Genomic DNA, 18,651 nt, shown 5'->3' with positions numbered 1-18,651 from the left:
TATTGAGTAACGTGTTTGTTTTCACTTGTGGAAGTGGTAGTCATGTATTGATCGATAGTTCACAAATATTTTTGCTTCTCTTCTGGGCAAATTTGTGGGCTTGAGCCATCTCAGGGTGCCTAATGTTATTATGCTCCAATGTTGTTTTATGGCTTTCTTAATGAAGTTGAAGGCCATGCAATACAGGCAACACACTTGAGAGTTTTGTCATCCATGGTCGCCTCCGCTTGTTCCAGGATATTTTCTCGATTCTGCTGCCTGGCTCTTTTTGACATTTGTTGATGATGATGTGGGTTGAGTAGTCTCTCTCTTTCAGGTTCTCGGTCAGATCCAGGGCTACCTTTTTGCAATCTCGTATATCAGTACAATTGCAGCAAATTCGCAGTAACTCACTATTGGGGAGGTTTTCCCTCAGTGGTCGTAGGTGGAAGCTGCTGAATGAGAGGAGGCTATTTTTGGCAGTAGGTCTGTAGTATGTCGTCAGTTCAAGGTTTGGACCTTCAGTGAAAATGTTAACATCCATGAAGTCCAATGTGTTCTCATGTATTGTGCATGTAAATTTTAGAAATTCATCCCGGGTATTGAGACATCCAAGAAATTCTGGTATGTGTCGGCCAACCCCTGCCAAATCATAAGGATGTCATCTATGTATATTTTCAAGAAAGTGCGCTTGGTTTTGTAAGGGTTGGATCTATTTAGGAAGTATTTGTCTTCAAAAGAACTGGCAGAGTCCTACAAAACTTGGGGTGAAGGTAATCCCCATTGATGTTCCATGGGTCTGGAGGTATAGAGGGCCTTCAAACTCAAAAAAGTTCTGTGTTAGTGCTAATCAGCAAAGTTCCAAAATTAAGGTTCTGAGAGTGTTGAATTGCCAGTCCTCTTTGAAAAGAATGTTTTCGATGGTTTGGGATCTTGCAAAATGCTTGTATACAGACTCTCAATGTCTAAACCTACAAGTAGGTAGGTACCGTGGTCGTATGTTTGATCTTTAAGATGGTCAAAAGATCCCCGATATCCTTCCGGAAGGTAGGAGTCTTAGGGACTATTGGTCAAAGGAAATAGTCCACAAATTGGGACAGTGGTTTTAAAATAGAACATATGTCAGGCACAATGGGTTGGCTATCTGTTCTTGTGCATTTCACTAAGAAAGTAAAAATACAGTGTTTAAGGTGTCTTTGTCAGTAGGAATTCTTCGTCATTCTTGGAAATCTAATAGTTTTTCTGTGCCTCTTCAACCAGGTTGTTTATTGTTATGCACAATCTAGATGTGGGATCTTCCATCAGGAGTCTATAGTATCTATTGTCGGACAGTAAGTTGGTGTACTGTATCCGATAATCAGTTTTCTTCAATAAATAATCCCTTCACCATTATTGGCCGATTTGATGACCAGGTCCAAGTTGTTTTTCAGTCCTTCAAGCCCATGGTGCTCTTTTTTGGTTACATTGTGAAATGGTTTGTTGTATGTCTTGCTGACGGTTTCAACTTCTTTGAATATGGCCTGTTCTAATGCGAGGATCTCTACAGGTATAGAGTTCAGTGGACAAAATGTTGACTACTTCTTTTAGTTTGTGTAACCTTCTGTTTGGGAGGTATCCTTGTCCCTAAAACATGCTTTCCTTTTGATTTTGTGGCAAAACTCAGCTATTTCACAATGGAATTTTCTTTTTTTTTTTTAAATGTATTTTTATTGCGAAAATAGAAAGTAGGCACAGAATACAATAATATCCAGATCGCGCATGCGAATAAAAGAACATCATGCAATTACCAGGATAGCACACAGCCAAAGAGGGCCCACATCCCGGAGGCTGGGCGGCGTAGAAGCAAGCAGGTAAGGAGGATAAAAAAGAAGCATTCGCGCCATCAGGATCCAGAATTATCAATACATTCGCCAATTTTCACAGGTATACGGTCATCGCGTATAGCATTACAACAACAATCAGAAACCCCCAAAAAAGAAAGAAAAGAACAACAAAAAGGCATCAACAGTACAATGTCAAGAAAGTGAGACATGCATGTGGGGCCCAGCTAAGGCATGGACATTATAAACCAATCCGGACCTATGGGGATCGCAGCTAATATACAGAGAGATTAAGGAAACCCGGCGTGGGTACAATGGGCTCCTACACCAAATCTAGACTCCCTATTCCGGGGGCCCCCTCAGCACAATCAGACTCCGAATCAGTGGGAGTAAACAATTCAGCGCTGGTGGCGTCCGACTCATCGTCTGCCAGCCCCTCCATGCACAACACCCTCCAGGCAAGCAGATCATCCTGCAGTTTCTCATCCCTGCGAGTACGCTGCATGTGCGTCTCCTCAGCCAGGGCCCACTCTCTCGCATCTCTCAGCCAAAGGGAAAGTTCGGGTGCCCTCTGCCCCATCCAAGAGATGGCCACGCGCCTCCTTGCCAGGACCAACAAGAGTTGCAGAAATTTATAAGACAGCTTCTTCTTCCTGGGCTTGGGCACCAGCACCAGGAGACAATGGAGCGGGTCCAAAAGGAGCTTGATATGCGTGGCCCGAGCAATGCGGGGCACCACCTCCCTCCAAAAGTCCTGAACCGGAGGGCAGACCCATGCCAAATGCAGAAAGCCCGCTCTCTGCGCGCCACATCTCGGGCAATTGTGATGTCTATCCGCCGAGATGCGATGCAAAGAGACTGGAGTCAGATAGGTGCGGTGGGTAAAGTTAAAATGTATGAGTTTAAAGCGCGCATTACAGGAGACCTTGTGGGTCAAGAGCCCGACCCACTTCCGCTGGTCCGGCTCTATTGCCACCCCCAGGTCTGTCTCCCAAGCCGCCCACGCCGGCACCGACGGGGGGGTCGAGTCACGACGCATGGCCGAATAGAGAAGGGAAATCAATTTCACAATGGAATTTAGATTGTTTGAGAGATGGTGTAGGCACAAATCCTAGTTCGTTGTTATGTACCATTTGTTGTTTGTTCATCTGTAATTGTGTAATATCAGTCAGTTTGAACATTAGTGATTGCTTGTTCTGGTTCCAAGCTTTCCCTGACCTTTGGTCATGCACCTTGTTTGAATTCCTCGGTCAGCATCTCACTTCTTTTTTTTTCTTCTGGCGCTGTTGTTTCTGGCCCTTTTCTAAAAAAGGGGGCGTGAACATAGTGGGAAAGTTTGGTTGGGGTCTCAACATGAAGGGATTTATCCCCCCACTTTCCCCCCTCCAAAGTGTGCCTGGAAGGCTTGGGAGAAAGCTGCTGCAAATTCCTCGAAGAAGGATCCTCTCCAACCTAGTTGTCAGAAGTGTCCTCTTCCTCTGCCCCTGCCTCGGTGTCCACTACGACAAATTCTTCACTTCTCCAAATCGTTGTGTCTGTAGAGCTTCCTCCTGATGAATAATAATCACTCTTGTCTGTGAGATGGTTTGCAGGAGTGACTTAGTCGTCTTTGGTGTATGGGTACACCTTTTCTTGCAAAAATAGTTTAAGACTTGTCCTGAATTCCATGCCTATTAACTCTATTACATGTCTGGTAGACTTCAGTTTCGAATTATCAGTTCCAGTGGTACCTTTCAGGAAACTCTTCATGCGGGGGAAGCAAGGCAGACGTATGGTCGTAACTAAATTAGGTTTCTGCCCAAAATCAAGTCTACAGGAATTTGTCTTGTAGTAATGAAAACCTCACAGTAAGCGCTATTGAAACCCGTTAGATTAAAAGAATGTTCAGACACAGACATACAAGTACCAAAGCTTGCATTAACAGTTTTGCTATGTATTTGAATAGAAATACTCTATCATCACAGAGGTAAGTAGTACATAGTCATCAGGTCCTGGTTTTTTAATGAAGACCTGCTGCTTAGTACCTTCAAATCACACAGAAATGAGGCTGGGCTTAGCCGCAGCAATTTGAACAAAAAATGTATTTCCATATAAGAGAAGCAGAGAAACATTTACAAGGGCCTCTGACAGAAATATATCCAGGTGCATCATACAAACTTGATACGTCATTAAAGTCGTAGACTGTACTGCCTGGATGACTGATACTCTTTTGTAAAGACCAAACTTCCTTACTTTCTCACTTTTAATGCTATGCCCTCATTTAATCTGTCATACCACCTCGTTAAAAACTTAATTTATTAAGGAGGGCATAAACAGTTGCCATAATTTTATTGATTAAATGCTGCCTTAACATTGACCTGAAGAATCATTTGTATGGCGAAAGTTGTGCAAAGAGATCAAGAGCACTTTCAAGCTCCGATATACCCTATCCTGTGTTATTGGAAACTAACATACAATGAATCACATGTTTATTTTAGAGGTAGGTAGAAAAGAAGGTCTGTGATTTTTTTGTTGATTATTTTTAACAAGTGAGATGTTGCCAAAGTGATCTCTAAAAACCTCTTTAACAACCTAGTAATTGCTGATTCTTGTGATTGAAACATGACACATATGATGATTATGATACACATTATAGTTAACATTAAAATAGGTATTTATGTAACACATACAACAATGATCTACATATACAAGCATTGTCTTATGGTCAAAATTCTTACCCAAATATTTTTGTTGTGGTTTTCGTTTTGGATGGATTTTCATCCTCAAAGCTGTAATCGAGGGAGCGCTTTCCTCTGAAATGATGTGAGAGCGCATTAAACTGCCCTCTCGTCCTACAGTCTGAAATTTAGAAGACATATGCGTTCATGTACAACACATACAGCTGGGGTAAAGGCAACTATTTCCTAAATGAGAAGGTCATGTCTTAAAGAGCATTACAAATAGTGTGTTCTCCAGGCTTGCTTTCTCTAGCTTCACTCCACTTATGATCCTACTACTTTTAAAATACATCACAATTTACTATACAATAAATATATAAAGTTTGAAATTGTATAATATGGTCAAGACTACAATCAATCAATAAAACTTTATTTGATTCAAGATAAAGAACATAAAAGATAAGACAAACAGTATTAAAACAGATGAATACAATTAAATTGTCCCGGCTAAAAAAATAATATGTAATCCAATGCCATGTTTATCACATCCCATAATTAGCCTCACATAATAATATATTAAAAGGGTAAATGCTTCAGTAATAAGTAATACATGTTTCTGTTTTAGTAAGGTTCTAAGCCCCATAAAGCCACACTGATGAAAAATTAACAAAAAGAGGGAGTTAGGGCATGGAGAGCTAATGCGATTGGTTACGAATTATGCAGTGTTAAAGAGTTAGAACTTAAACAACTTTCATAATTCACCCATTCTAATTGCCTCATTACTTAAACTTATAGACTTTTCTCCCAAATCTCCTCTAGTGATTTCGTCTCATCACTTCAGTATAAAGATGAACCTGTTCTCACTGATATTCTGCCTGTGGACTATTTTGAATAGCCTGAATATGGCCTCCTCCTGATATGGGTGCCATCTTTCAAACACTGTGCTTTAATACCTCTATTTTCATAGGTGTTTATGCAATCTATAGATCTACCCACAGACGTTATCCAGAACGATAATCTAGTGTAAAGGCTGTAGCATGCTGAAGGATATAGCAGGCACGTATTTTCAAAGGCTACATTTTCGTTTTTATGGTTTATTTGTCTGTCTAATTAAACATATTCACCTGCTGTAAAGTTCACGGTCAAAATTTCATAGCCTTATCCACACCGTACAGCTTTTATGTCTTTATGAGACCCCCCATCCTTAGCCTTGAGTGGTATACTCAATAGCTCTAAAATAACGCAATAAGAGTAACAATTTTTTCAGTTCTGCTACTGGGTGAGAGGTGTTGTTCATGGGCCTTACACTGTATGACTGCATATATAATCATTCGAGGTAAAAGTGGAATCTGGTTTTGTCCTAGGTTGAATGATCAATTTTTTTGGGGGTTTGCTGTCCCATACTGTACTAATTTCTAATTTTAATGAAGGATTCCAGCATCTGCTCTATTTCATAGTACGATGATATTCTACCTGGGGCCACATGACTTGGCTCAGAGTGAACAAGAGTTTGGCACACTGAGTGAAATGCGTAGTTGCAGTGGTGGAAACATATTCAGGTAGGACAATGGGCTAAGGCCGACCCCACCGACCCCAACACCGCCACCTGCAACCTAAGACAGTGGATTAACGACTACGCCAACACCCTCCCCCGCTCAAGAAACCCTCCAACAGTCACACCAGCAACAAAGCTAGCTGGTTCACCTAAGAACTCCAGGCCTCCAAGCAAACCTGCCGAAAGCTGGAGAAGGGCTGGCTCCGTGAACGAACACCCGACAGCTTCACATCCCACAAGAACGCCACCCGCAGACACCACCACCTCATCAGATCCGCCAAAAGGGCCTCCTTCAGAGACCGCCTAGACAACAAGGCACACAACAGCAAAGAGCTCTTCAACATCGTGAAGGGACTCTCCAACCCCAGCTCCAACACCAACAACATCCCACCGTCTCAAGACATGTGCGACTTTCTGGCCACCTTCTTCCACCGCAAGGTCGCAGACATCCACGACATCTTCAACGCCACAACCACTCCGACAACCACTGAGACTTCTGCCCCCCACGACCACCATCCGCACCAACCACCTGCACTCCTGGAACATCAATGACAACAACACCATCAAGATCATCAACACCATCCACTTCGGATCTCCTTCAGATCCATGCCCACAACACATCTTTAAAAAAGCCAGCACCGCCATTGCACCCCATCTCCGGAAAGCCATCAACATTTCCTTTGAGACAGCAACCTTCCCGAAGAGCTGGAAGCACGCCGAGATCAACGCCTTACTCAAGAAACCCAAGGCAGACCCCAAAGACCTCAAGAACGTCCGGCCCATCTCCCTGCTCCCGTTCCCAGCAAAGGTCATCGAGAAGACAAACAACTGACCCGCTACCTCGAGGAGAACTGCATCCTGAACCCGTCCCAGTCCGGGTTTCGCAGCAACCGCAGCAGCCACAGCACGGAAACTACCCTCATCGCCGCCACTGATGACATCAGGACCCTGCTAGACAACTGAGAAACTGCGGCCGTCATCCTCCTGGACCTGTCAGCCACCTTCAACACGGTCTGCCACCGCACACTACCAACACACCTCCACAACGCCGGGATCAGAGAGAAGACCCTGGACTGGACCCCCTCCTTCCTCTCAGGCAGAACACAGAGCGTCTGCCTCCCCCTTCCGCTCCAAAGCCACAGAGTTTCTCTGCGACGTTCGCCAGGGCTCATCCCTCAGCCCAAATCTGTTTAACATCTACATGGCACCGCTCGCCGCCCGACTGCATGACCTCAACATCATCTCTTACGCCGATGACACCCAGCTGATCCTCTCCCTCACCAAGGACCCCCACACCGGCAAAACCAACCTCCACAAGGGAATGAAAGCCATCACCGAATGGATGAGGAACAGCCGACTGAAGCTGAACTGAACTCGGACAAGACAGAGGTCCTCATACTCTGGTCCACCCCTTCGGCCTGGAACGACTCCTGGTGGCCGACCGCACTGGGAACAGCTCCAACACCCACCGACCACGCACGCAACCTAGGGATCATCCTCGACTCCACCCTCTCCATAATTAAGCAGGTCAACGCCGTATCTTCCTCCTGCTTCAACACCCTCCGCATGCTCTGCAAGATCTACAAGTGGATCCCCACAGAAACGAGAAGAACGGTCACCCAGGCCCTCGTCAGCAGCAGGTTGGACTATGGAAACACCCTCTACACAGGAGCCGTGGCCAAAATCCTGAAACGGCTTCAACACATCTGCACGCCTGCTCCTTGACATTCCTCGCCGCAGCCACATCACACCCCACCTGGGAGACGTGCACTGGCTCCCCGTCTACAAGAGGATAACCTTCAAGCTCCTCACCCATGTACACAAGGCACTCTACGACACCGGAGCAGCGTACCTTAACAGACGTCTCAGCTGCTACACTCTCACCCGGCAGCTCCGCCGACCTCGCCACTGTCCCCCGCATCCGAAGAGCGACCTCCGGCGGCAGATCGTTCTCCCACCTCGCCGCCAAGACCTGGAACACCCTCCCCAACCACCTTCGTCAGAAGACCTGCTAACCTTCAGAAGACTCCTCAAGACCTTGCTTTTCTAGCAGTAGCAGCATTCCCCAGTCCCGAGCGCCTTGAGACCCTCATGGGTAAGTAGTGCGCTTTACAAATGCTATGATTGATTAAAGGCTGCTGACTAAGCCACATACTTTTAACAGAAGAGGTATGTTATGCCACTTCCTGAATTGGATTATAAGAATACCCGGTCAGCTCTTTGAATGCCCATGTCGTAAATACGTCTGTTGCAAATTTTCAGCTTTGTCCCATGGGTCTAAATAAAATGGCACTCTCTCTAACGTTTTAAATATATAGAAAACAATGTTTGAAACACTCTGTTGGTGATCGAAATAAAGCATAAGAGCTCAGCTTCCCATCATCAATTATTCTTTTATTTTTTATTGAGAATTCATGAAACACAATGAAAACCGATTTAGATGATTAGAGGAAAGAAGGCAAAATATAAGATATACAATCAACCATCATTATGGTGACAGAAGTAATGCAGAAATCGATTTGGCGGCATACAAAAAATAATATCTGATTAAATTGATTCCTTTGAATAGTTAATAAGCCAATTACATGCAATATCATATATCCTGTGACATTTTGAAACATTTTGAGGACCGGATAAGCTCGCTACACTCTGTTTGCCCGCGAAGCAGCCACTGGTGCCCAGATCTTCAGTCCCATTTCTCTTGTTTTTTTGCCCTTAAGTTCATACAGGGCCGCCTCAACATTATGTATTCCTAAGAATCTAGACATCCACATTTGGAAGGTTGGGGCCTCGGTATCTTTCCAGGCAGCTGAGATTAATATTCGGAGTACGGCTGTGGAGATAAAGACTAAAGCTTCAGTCTCGATATTTAGATTCAATTTACTTTCACATCCTACGCTCATAAGTGTTGGGGATAGGGTTATTTTAACATCTAACAGCCCCTCTCAGAATGCTTCAATTTCCTTTTTAATTGATCGAGTTTCTCACATTGATAAAACATGTGGATAATATCAGCCGGACCTTTAGAACATCTGGGACAGTTATGATCCACCCTCTTGCCCCAATCATAAAGCTTGGAGGGGGTATAGTACAGGTTGAATAACGTTTTAAAGTGCTGAGCTCTTAAATTGGAGGAGCGTAAGAATCTTCCATCCATTAAGAGGGCTCTATAAAGGTCGATATCTGGATCCTCCAATTTAGAAGCCCAGGCTGCCTCAGTTTTACCCATATCATCCTGGGATACCTCCACAAACAGCCTATACACTCCATTGATTCTTAGGTCTCCCCCCTTCAGATAATCCAGTATATTACACCTCTCGTTTAAAATGATACGAGGCCTTCTTGATCTAATTGTGCTGACCACCTGAGCGTATTTATAATCTTGGTTGCCCTGGAGGGAGTACCTTTGTTTCAGGTCTTCGAGAGATCTACACTCGTTCCCTACCATAACTTGCCCCAGTGTCAGAATACCCTGTCGCTCCCAGTGTCTCCAACACCCATCATTGCTTAGGTTAGGGAAGAGACCAGAGTTCCAAAGTGGGGTGTGATGGTTATATTTAGGGATTGGCAAGGCTTTCCGAGCTGCAGCCCAGACCCCCCATATCCCTTCAAGTATTTTGTATCTTGTTTTTTTGTAGTACCTTCTTTCTGTTCTCCTTAATAATACCCCGGTAGCCTCGCTGCCAAGCAACAATTCAAAAATAGAGGGGATAGCATCTTGTCTGTTCAAGGTATTTACACTGTTTCCCACGGGATCGAATAATATAGCCATCTGCGTAAGGAGACAAGAACAATGATAGTATCTAAGATTTGGCAGTCCCAGGCCCCTCCTTTCCTGTGGCAAAGACATGTATTTCATGGATCTTCTGACCTTTCCATATTGCCACAGGAAATTCATGAAAATAGCTTCTATTTCTTTGATAATGTTTCCCTCTATTTTAAAGGGGATCACCCGGAATTTATATAATACTTTTTGATGACATTGGCACGCCCTATTATTGAGAGTTGCAATGTATCCATTCTTTTCAGATTCTCCCTCATTGATTTCATAAGAGGGATGAAGTTATCTCTAATTGTATGCTCTGTCTGTGCGTTAATCGTTACCCCCAGATACACCACGGAATCGACGAATCTGGAGTCTGATTTGATTATATTCTTAGAACACAACACCTGGGTCTTGCCCACATTTAAGCAATACCCTGTCTCCCGAATAGGCTCGTGATTCCCACCACTTCACGCATAGCCACGTCGGGTTCAGTAGTGATGACAGTTAGATCGTCGGCATATGCCAAGATTTTTGTTTGGAATCCCTTCGTAAGTACCGGTTTAATTACAGAGTTATTCATTATCTGGCGTATTAGAGGATCAATATATAGTGCAAATAAGATGGGTGAGCACGGGCATCCCTGCCTAGTCCGAGCTCACACCCATCAATTGAATCTTAGCAACTGGGGTAGTATACATTGCCTGAATAGCCTTCCGAAACTTTAGCCCGAACCCCCTTTCATCGAGCACCCTCCACAGAAACTCCCATCTGACGCGGTCAAAAGCTTTCTCCACATCGAGGAGGACCATTGCGACAACCCCCTCCCCGGCAGCATGGATATCGAACAGCGTGATGGCTCATCTGATGTGGTCCGTAGTTCCCCTAACGGGAATAAATCCATGCTGCCAGGGAGAGACCAGGGTCCCAATGATCCGTCCCAAGCGGGTAGCTAAGATCTTAGCATATAATTTATTATCCGCGTTTATCAGGGATATCGGCCTGTATGAGCCGGGGTTTTCCTTGGGCTTACCCTTTTTATGAAACACCACAATATTAGTGCTCATCCATTGACTCCGGAATTATACCTGTGTTTATTATTCCATTGAATAGGTCTAACAAAAGTGGGGATGTTTCCTCAAATACCCATTTATAAAATTCGAGTGGTAGACCGTCGGGGCCAGCAGCCTTCCCTGTTGCTAGATCTTGTATGATCTCCGAAAGTTCGTCCAAGGTGATGGCTTGTTCTAAGATTTCTCTGTCACCCTGAGCCACTTTGGTTCCCAATCCTGTCCACTCGGTCAATGGATCCTCTATAACCGGCTCTTCCTGATACAATGCTTGATAATATCTTTTAAAGACATTTATGATCCCCTTTGGCTCCTCATATCTCATACCCTGCTCTTCTATGTGTGTAACGATATTTTTTGACGCGACTTGTCTAATGCGGAGTGCCAATGCTCTACCAGCTTGTTCCCCCGTCTCATACAGCCTCCTTCTTTGTGTTTGATATTCCGCAGCTGCTTTTTTGGCTAGTTGTTTTTGTATCTCAGCTTTGATAGTACTCACTCTTTCTAGGCTTTCTATTCCCTGCCTTCCCTGGGTTATATCTTTCCTATGCTGTTCCTCGGCGACCAATAATTTATTCATTAGTTGTTCTCTCTCTAGGTTAAGCCTTTTCCAATTTCTAGAAGTATAGCTGGTAGTTTCTCCCCTTAAAGCAGCTTTGTAGCTATCCCAAACAGAGTTTCGCGATGCGCTGTATCTATTTGCATTGAAGAAAGTCTGTGACCAATTCTTAATATATGCTACATAGGTACTATCTATTAAGAGCTTCCTATCGAAGGTCCAGGGTCTCAGTTTTTTAGCTGGCCTGTTAACATTTAGTGTTAATATCAATGGGTTATGGTCTGATATTATCTTGGGCAGTTTACTGATTTCAACTGTGCTAATCTTGGTGGCGGAAATCATAAAATAGTCTAACTTAGAATATTTCTGGAATGGTTGTGAAAAATATGTGAAGCCTGGATTCCCTGGTTCAATACTCCCCCAGACATCCCTCAGCCCATGTGAATGCATCATCGAGCGTACTGCCCGATATACCCGGGGTTTGCGTCCAGTATATACGGTTCCACCTTCGAAGTCTGCTGAGATATTCAAATCCCCACAGACCACTATGGGGGCCGGCCAGCTCGTCAACTCCTTTTCCATACGGTCGAAGGTATCAGGGTCATCACCATTGGCCCCATAAATACAGCAAATGGTGATGCCCAGATTCATTTCACATAATGCCCACCTCCTCATAGTATCTGCCTTAAATCGTTTTGCTCCCCCCAGGCACACCTTGCTAATAATAGCCACCCCCTGATAGTAGATGTTTGGGAGGAACAAGAAAGAGTCTCAAATCGCTTAAAGTTTAGCCAATGCTTTTTCCCCCAGGGCAGATGGGACTCCTGCATACACAAGATATCCATTTGTGTGAATTTAACAAATTCATCCAGTCTTCCTCTTTTTTTCCAGTCGTTTAGGCCCCCTGTATTCAAAGAGCAGATCCTAAGCTTAGACATACTTCTGCTTTAAATCCTTCCTTCTATTCAACTGGCCGTTTAACATTCTGGAAACACGTTTGAATACATATCATATCTTATTACAGCTTTATACCTCACCCAGATTACAATTACAATAGTGTCATGAATTCTCTTTTTTGAGTTTACACCCCCCGACGGCACCGAATCCCTCCCACCCCCCCTGCCACCACCCAGTCCCCCCCCCTACCACCCATTGAGGCGTCCTGGGTCCGACTGGAACCAGGTATGGGCGTCAGTCTGGTCCGTGCACAAAAGACCGCTCTCAGAGCCTGCCGCCCTGCCTGCTTGAAAGAAAAAGAGAAAGAAAAAAAATAAAAACAAAATAAAAGCGAGATTGAGAGCATAGGCCCATATCCAATACAGTACTTGTTTACGCATCATCAGCAGCTAGTTTATCCCCAATAGAGTTTCATACAATTTGTAATATTTTGACACTTATTGAGGAGTCATTCATAGGTCATCCATAACACATGTTACCGAACAGCAACCATAGCCCTTTATTGAGTTGTTAGTTCATGGTCTTTGTCCGTTTTCCTTCCTAACAGTGCCCGATATTTCTTTCAGGTAGCTTTCCGCTTGAATTTCGCTGTTGAAGAAGCGCGTGGTTCCCTTAAATATTACTTTTAGTCGGGAAGGGTTTTGGAGGTAAACCGTCGCACCGTTTTTTTCGAAGGGAGTGAAAAGCTGCCGCATTCTCCACCTTCGACTGTTGGATGTGCAAAGTCTGGTCTGACAAAGAAGAGGAATCCATTATGCTCCCGCTTGCTGGTGGGGCGCGCAAGGTTGTAGATAGCTTCACGTAAAATAAAGTTCCCAAAATACACCAACATTGCCCTTGGGTATTTGGTGGAGTTCTCAATATGTTTACTTAGTTTAAGGGGAAAGCGATGAGCCCGCTGGATTTCTTTGTCCATATCCCAGGATTGTAATTCTGGGAAGGCTTTTTTCAGAAGATTGCTTATATATCCCCTAGGATCATTACTCTCCACAGATTCCGGGATACCCAGAAAGCGGAGGTTATTTCTTCTAGAGCGATTCTCCTGATCCTCGACCTTGGACTCTTAGGGCCCGATGTAGGTAAATCCCATTTACCGATTTTGAAATACCGAATCCTACCGAATCGGTATTCAAAAATCGGTAAATGGGATGTAGGTCCCAACATCTGGATTCGTTACCGAATCCTTAACAATTCTTTAATTACCGATTCGGTAAATACCGAATCGGTAATGCCCATTCATTCCTATGGGCTTTGAAGCCCATAGGAATGATTAGGCATGACCGATTCGGTATTTACCGAATCGGTAATTAAAGAATTCACAAGGGTGCAGGGGGTGTCACTTTGACACCCTCTAGCACCCCCAAAACGGGCATGTGTGCAATGTGGCACACAGACATGCCCTAAGGGCACGTCTGTCTGTCACATGGCACATGTGTACATGCACAGATGTGCATGTACACAGGAATCGGTTTTTTACCATGGATTTGTATTCCATGGTAAAATACCGATTCTGTAGGCCATGTGCTGATGGAACATTGGCTACCTACATTGCATTTTCGGTAGTTCTACCGAATCGTCATCATTACCGAATCGGTAAATATTACCGATTGGGTAACTTTACCGATTCGGAAATGATAACGATTCGGTAAAATTACCGAAAATGTGCCCCTACATCTCGATAGCCCTTTACCGATCGGAAACGGCCGAAAATCGGTATTTTCGGCCGATTCCGATCGGTAAAGGGCTACCTACATCGGGCCCTTAGTCTCTAATAATCCCTTCTTGAGTTTTTTCTTGTTTTCGAAGGCAGGCAACATCTTTCTCTAAATACTCAGTGCGGGTTTCTAGGGAAGCCATCCTTTCCGATATCTCAGTGCAGGTACTATCTACTTTCTTGACCACCCCTTCTAGCTTCTGGATAGCAACATGGTTTCTTTGACTGTCCTTCTTTATGTCTTTATGAATGTCTCTTATAGTGGACAGGATATCTTTTAGAGATGGCTCTGCCCCTTTTCCTTTTCTTTCAGCCAATCCCTGTTGTGATTGAGTGTCGCTCCCATTTGAATCCTCTCCCGTGTGCTGATCTGGTACAGCTTCATCAGGATTATTTCCTGGTTTTGCTAGCTTGACCAAAGATGCTTCCTTGGTCAGAACTTTCTTCAAAGGTTGATTTATTAAGCCTTTGGTTCCTTTTTCTCCTTTTCTCAATTTTTTTTTTCGGAGTGTAACTTTGTTCGAAAGCACTAGATTTCCTGGCGTCTAAGGAATCTGAACCTTCAGGGGTTAAACCTGGGTTTGAATCGATATTAGCATCGCTTATCCCACTCGATGTTGAGATGCCAGTCTCATAAATATCTGCGTCCGATTCCTCAATTAGATTTTCTACTTCAGATTGTATCATTTTCCCCTTGGGAGGATTTTGTAAAGCGGTAGGAGTCCCATCGTGGCCGGGTTTCATAATAAGAGGCTTTACGATGTCAGTGTTATCCACTTTAGTCCCCGAGGTGTTGATGATAAGTTCCTCCGTGCTGCAGTTGAGAGCTGGGGACTCGGCAGCCATGGGTTGTGCTATCTTTCCCTCCACCCCGGCTTTTGCGGGTATTTCGCGATCCAGTTCCAGATGTCTCGTCCCATTCTCCTCATTGCTAAGTCCTTGTGTTGTTATTGACTGTTTTGAAACTTTATTTCCCCATTCCTTGGGTATTGAGCTGAAAATATCGGAGATACTAGGCTGAAGTGCAGTAGCTTGGCCAGTAGCTTTGGCGTTTGCTTTCAGATTTTAATGGTTTGCAGTCACTTGGCTTTTTTTTACCATTAGCTCCACATCATCATTAGCTACAATGCCTTTCTCCTTCTCTTTGTCCTTGCGTTTAACTTTCTCTTTTTCGCCTGGACATTTTTCATTTCTATCTTTAATTTTTTCATTTTCCATTTTTTTGTCTATGTCTTTGTCTTTTTCTTTTTCAAGACCTTTTCCTTTTAGTTTATCTTTGTCTTTCTCTTTCTCACTCCCTTTTCCTTCATCATGTGATTTATTTTTAATTTCCTTTGCCTTAGCTCACCTAGTTTCTGGCCCCTTTGTCTCTGGGTGTTTATGAGTATGTCCATCAATAGGTGTGCAAGTGTCGCCTACAGTTTCAATTTCTAATGTATGAGGACCCCCCTCTATGCTCTTAGAGGGTATCATTGGCTTACTTAAATCCTTGGGTCGATCTCGCATATTTGCTGCGCTTTTTTCCACATTGATTTCACTGTGCTTTATTGGCTCAATCTGCTCCTTTAGCGCGTTCAACACTGGCACTCCGGCTCCAGGTACTGAATCTTCCATGGCTAATCTTCTATTGAACGTTTTACCTGGCCCGTGGATCTTAAGCGGTGTTCTTTTTGACTAAAAGATTGTAGTAGTAGCTGTTTCCCCCTGAGTTTCTCTTTTTTTGATTTTTAGCACTTTCAGCAGATCCAGTCCTCTCTTATGCAGCTTCCCTTGGGCAGGTATCTGCGCCCTCAATTGCACTTTATGTCCCCGGGGTAAGTTATATGTGCAGACTGTATCACCAGAAAATGTGGTGCAATAGGTCCAGAACTGGATTTTGATAACAACTTTCACCACTTGTTTCCTAATTGGGCCGTGGAGGGGCTGTATATGGCCCACTGTGAATTGATTTTGCAGTTTCAGTTTCAGTTGCAGCTTTCTGGATGGATTATTGTGCTTAAATCGCTCCACTCTCATCACAGGTATCTGATAGACTAGGCCACATCCACCAATAAGCCTACTGTGTCAGACTGTTCAGAACTGTTCGACCTATTCAAACTATCAGGCTTTTTTTTTCTCGTTGTCACGTTTGTCTGCCGAGCATCTGAGCCAAACACCCAAGCATCCGATTCACTGTGAAATGGAACCGCCAAGCAGCCGGGGTTTTTTTTTCTTTCTTAGTACTCTCTTTCTGTAGTCTTGACGTTTCCCCCCCCCCCTTCCCCCTCTTTGAAAAACCTTGCCGATTCCTCCAGACGAATCATGACGATTTTTCCCCCTCCCACAGGCCGACCAGCAGAGGGGGGAGGGAGAGCTTTGGGACCTGCAGCACAGGATTAGAGAGAACTCCTCCCCGCTAATGTGCCAACCACAGCGCGTTAACAGTGTCCGTTAGCAAAGCGTTAAGACCGCGATGCTCTGGTTCTTCGGTCTTCGGTCTGTGCCACCGGTCTATCCGACAAGATTAAAGATTGCAGAGAGTGCAGAAAGTGCAGAGAGTGGCCGAGGTAAAACACAGGTGAAACACAGCACGGCACGGCAATCTCGAACCCTAAAGGCTGCGACACATGGGGGTTACGTACCTCCTCACCTCCTCACCTCGAAGTCTCTGTCTCTGGGAAAACAGCCCAGCAGTCAGAACTCACAGCGCACCTCACGGGTAAACTTTCGGGTCTGCGCCGGATACACATGTACACATATCCAAAGCTCCTGCAGCTCACCACAGCTCCACAGCTCCACCACTCCGTTGTAAGATCCCCGAATCACGTTAGCGCCCCGGGACACTCCGATTCTTGAAAGCCGCCAACTGTAGCCTAAAGCTTTGCTTGCTGTAAGTGTGGCTAGATACGATGAGAGGCACGCCGTAGACTCTTCCTTCTTGGACAGAACATCATTATATCGATAGCCCAGAGGAAAGCTCGCCACACCGCCTCCTTTGCTCGAAAGGGATAAACCAGTTCATTTATAATTCGGCATTAGCTTAGTAAGCCGTAGCTCTCGCTGGAAAAATGTATGTAGAGCAGAGCACGGAGACTCGTGAGAGCGATACAGCAGCGACCGTTCACACAGGCGCCATCTTGCCTCCACGTAGAGTTAGTTTCCAGAATGAAAGACAATGCACAATCAATTATTCAATAAAGGAATTTTACATGACAATTATGCCAAGAAAATCATAAGTAATGTATTGTAATATTTTTGCTCCAATCTCTTATCTCATAGTGCTAACAAAATGTCTTGTTACATCAAAGGGCAATAACCCTATCGGGTAAATAGGCAAACCGGATATGTACTTCAATAAAAATTTTCTCTAATTGCAGTTACTTTGCATTTGTGCGTGATAATGGTTAGAGAAACTACACAGTCCAAATGCACGCACTATATTCTAGTTTCAGGTTACAAACACCTCCTACTACGAAGCAGCAAAAGATCCGGCAGAGACAGAATCCTGCAGCTCTCATTAGATTAATGTGTACATATTTAAAAAGGCTAAATCAGCACCACAAAAATGATGTTGATTGTGCACGGTTCTAGTACTCAGTAATCAGTACTGTAGGTCGGGAAGCTAGTGCATCCCAAAGGCCACAGCATTTTCAAATCTGGCACATCTCTCTTTACAGCCTTCTTCTTGCCCACATCCCCTACATCTGCCAAGCCAGAGCTGTGGACTTCACCTTATCTAACCTAGCCCCCAAAGCCTGGACAACTTCAACTACAACGGAAAACAGCCATTACAACAAAACTTTTACAATGCATTCCATTACAGCGCATTCCATCACAATGCAAGTACCACCACAACGCAATGCAAGTACCACCACAACGCAATGCCATTACAACGCATATGCCTTTACCACGCATGGATTAACAACACATTTTGTTGTAAAGGTTTGAATGGTAAAGGCATAAGTGTTTTACATGTAAGTGTAAGGTAAGTATATAGGGTTTAGGGTGGGTGTGAGTTATGGGGTGCCAAGGGTAATTTTAGGGTTGAGGAAGGGGATGGGTTTTGGGATTGCAAGGGTAATTTTAGGGTTCAGGGTGGGTATGGGTTTTGGGGTAGCAAGGGTAATTTTAGGGTTCAGGGTGGGTATGGGTTTTGGGGTAGCAAGTGTAATTTTAGGGTTCAGGGTGGGAATGGGTCTGGGGTGGCAAGGGTAATTTTAGGGTTGAGGTTAGGTATGGGTTTTGGGGTGGGAAGGGTAATTTTAGGGTTGCGGGAAGTTTTGGGTTTTGGGATGGCAAGGGTATTATAGGTCCCTGGTCCACCGCGGGCTCATCCCGTTTGCGTGGAGGGAGGAAAAGGCTACTTCCGGGCTGAGAGGGAGGTTGTTGGTCTAGCTGCCTACCCCCCTCCATGAAACCAGATGACCGGCCAGACGCACAGTGGACGCGCGCAGCGTGCGTGCCAAAGGCAAGCCCACCTGCGCCCGTCAGCGCCCAGCCGTCGCCAGGAGCTAGGACTCCTGCCCATTTCGGCCCAAAACGGGGTATTAGTAATAATTTAACCTATTCACAGCTTGACCTACTTGACATCAGAAGTG

At 44.6% G+C, this 18,651-nt stretch overlaps 1 protein-coding gene across 2 annotated transcripts in view; it reads right to left on the bottom strand.

Annotated features, from left to right (window-relative positions):
- The window catches only part of PXDN (peroxidasin), a 740,799-nt gene that overhangs the window by 15,441 nt on the left and 706,707 nt on the right, over window positions 1–18,651 (bottom strand). For both annotated transcript variants that reach the window (XM_078647879.1, XM_078647880.1), the window contains one exon: window positions 4,517–4,637. In XM_078647879.1, the coding sequence (XP_078504005.1) occupies window positions 4,517–4,637 (121 nt within the window). The remainder of the gene's footprint in view (window positions 1–4,516; window positions 4,638–18,651) is intronic.

The sequence above is a fragment of the Lissotriton helveticus genome, chromosome 6, assembly GCF_964261635.1.
Source record: "Lissotriton helveticus chromosome 6, aLisHel1.1, whole genome shotgun sequence".
NCBI lineage: Eukaryota > Metazoa > Chordata > Amphibia > Caudata > Salamandridae > Lissotriton > Lissotriton helveticus.
The sequence above is the reverse complement of the archived record's forward strand: the minus strand, read 5'-3'. Positions and strand labels throughout refer to the sequence as shown.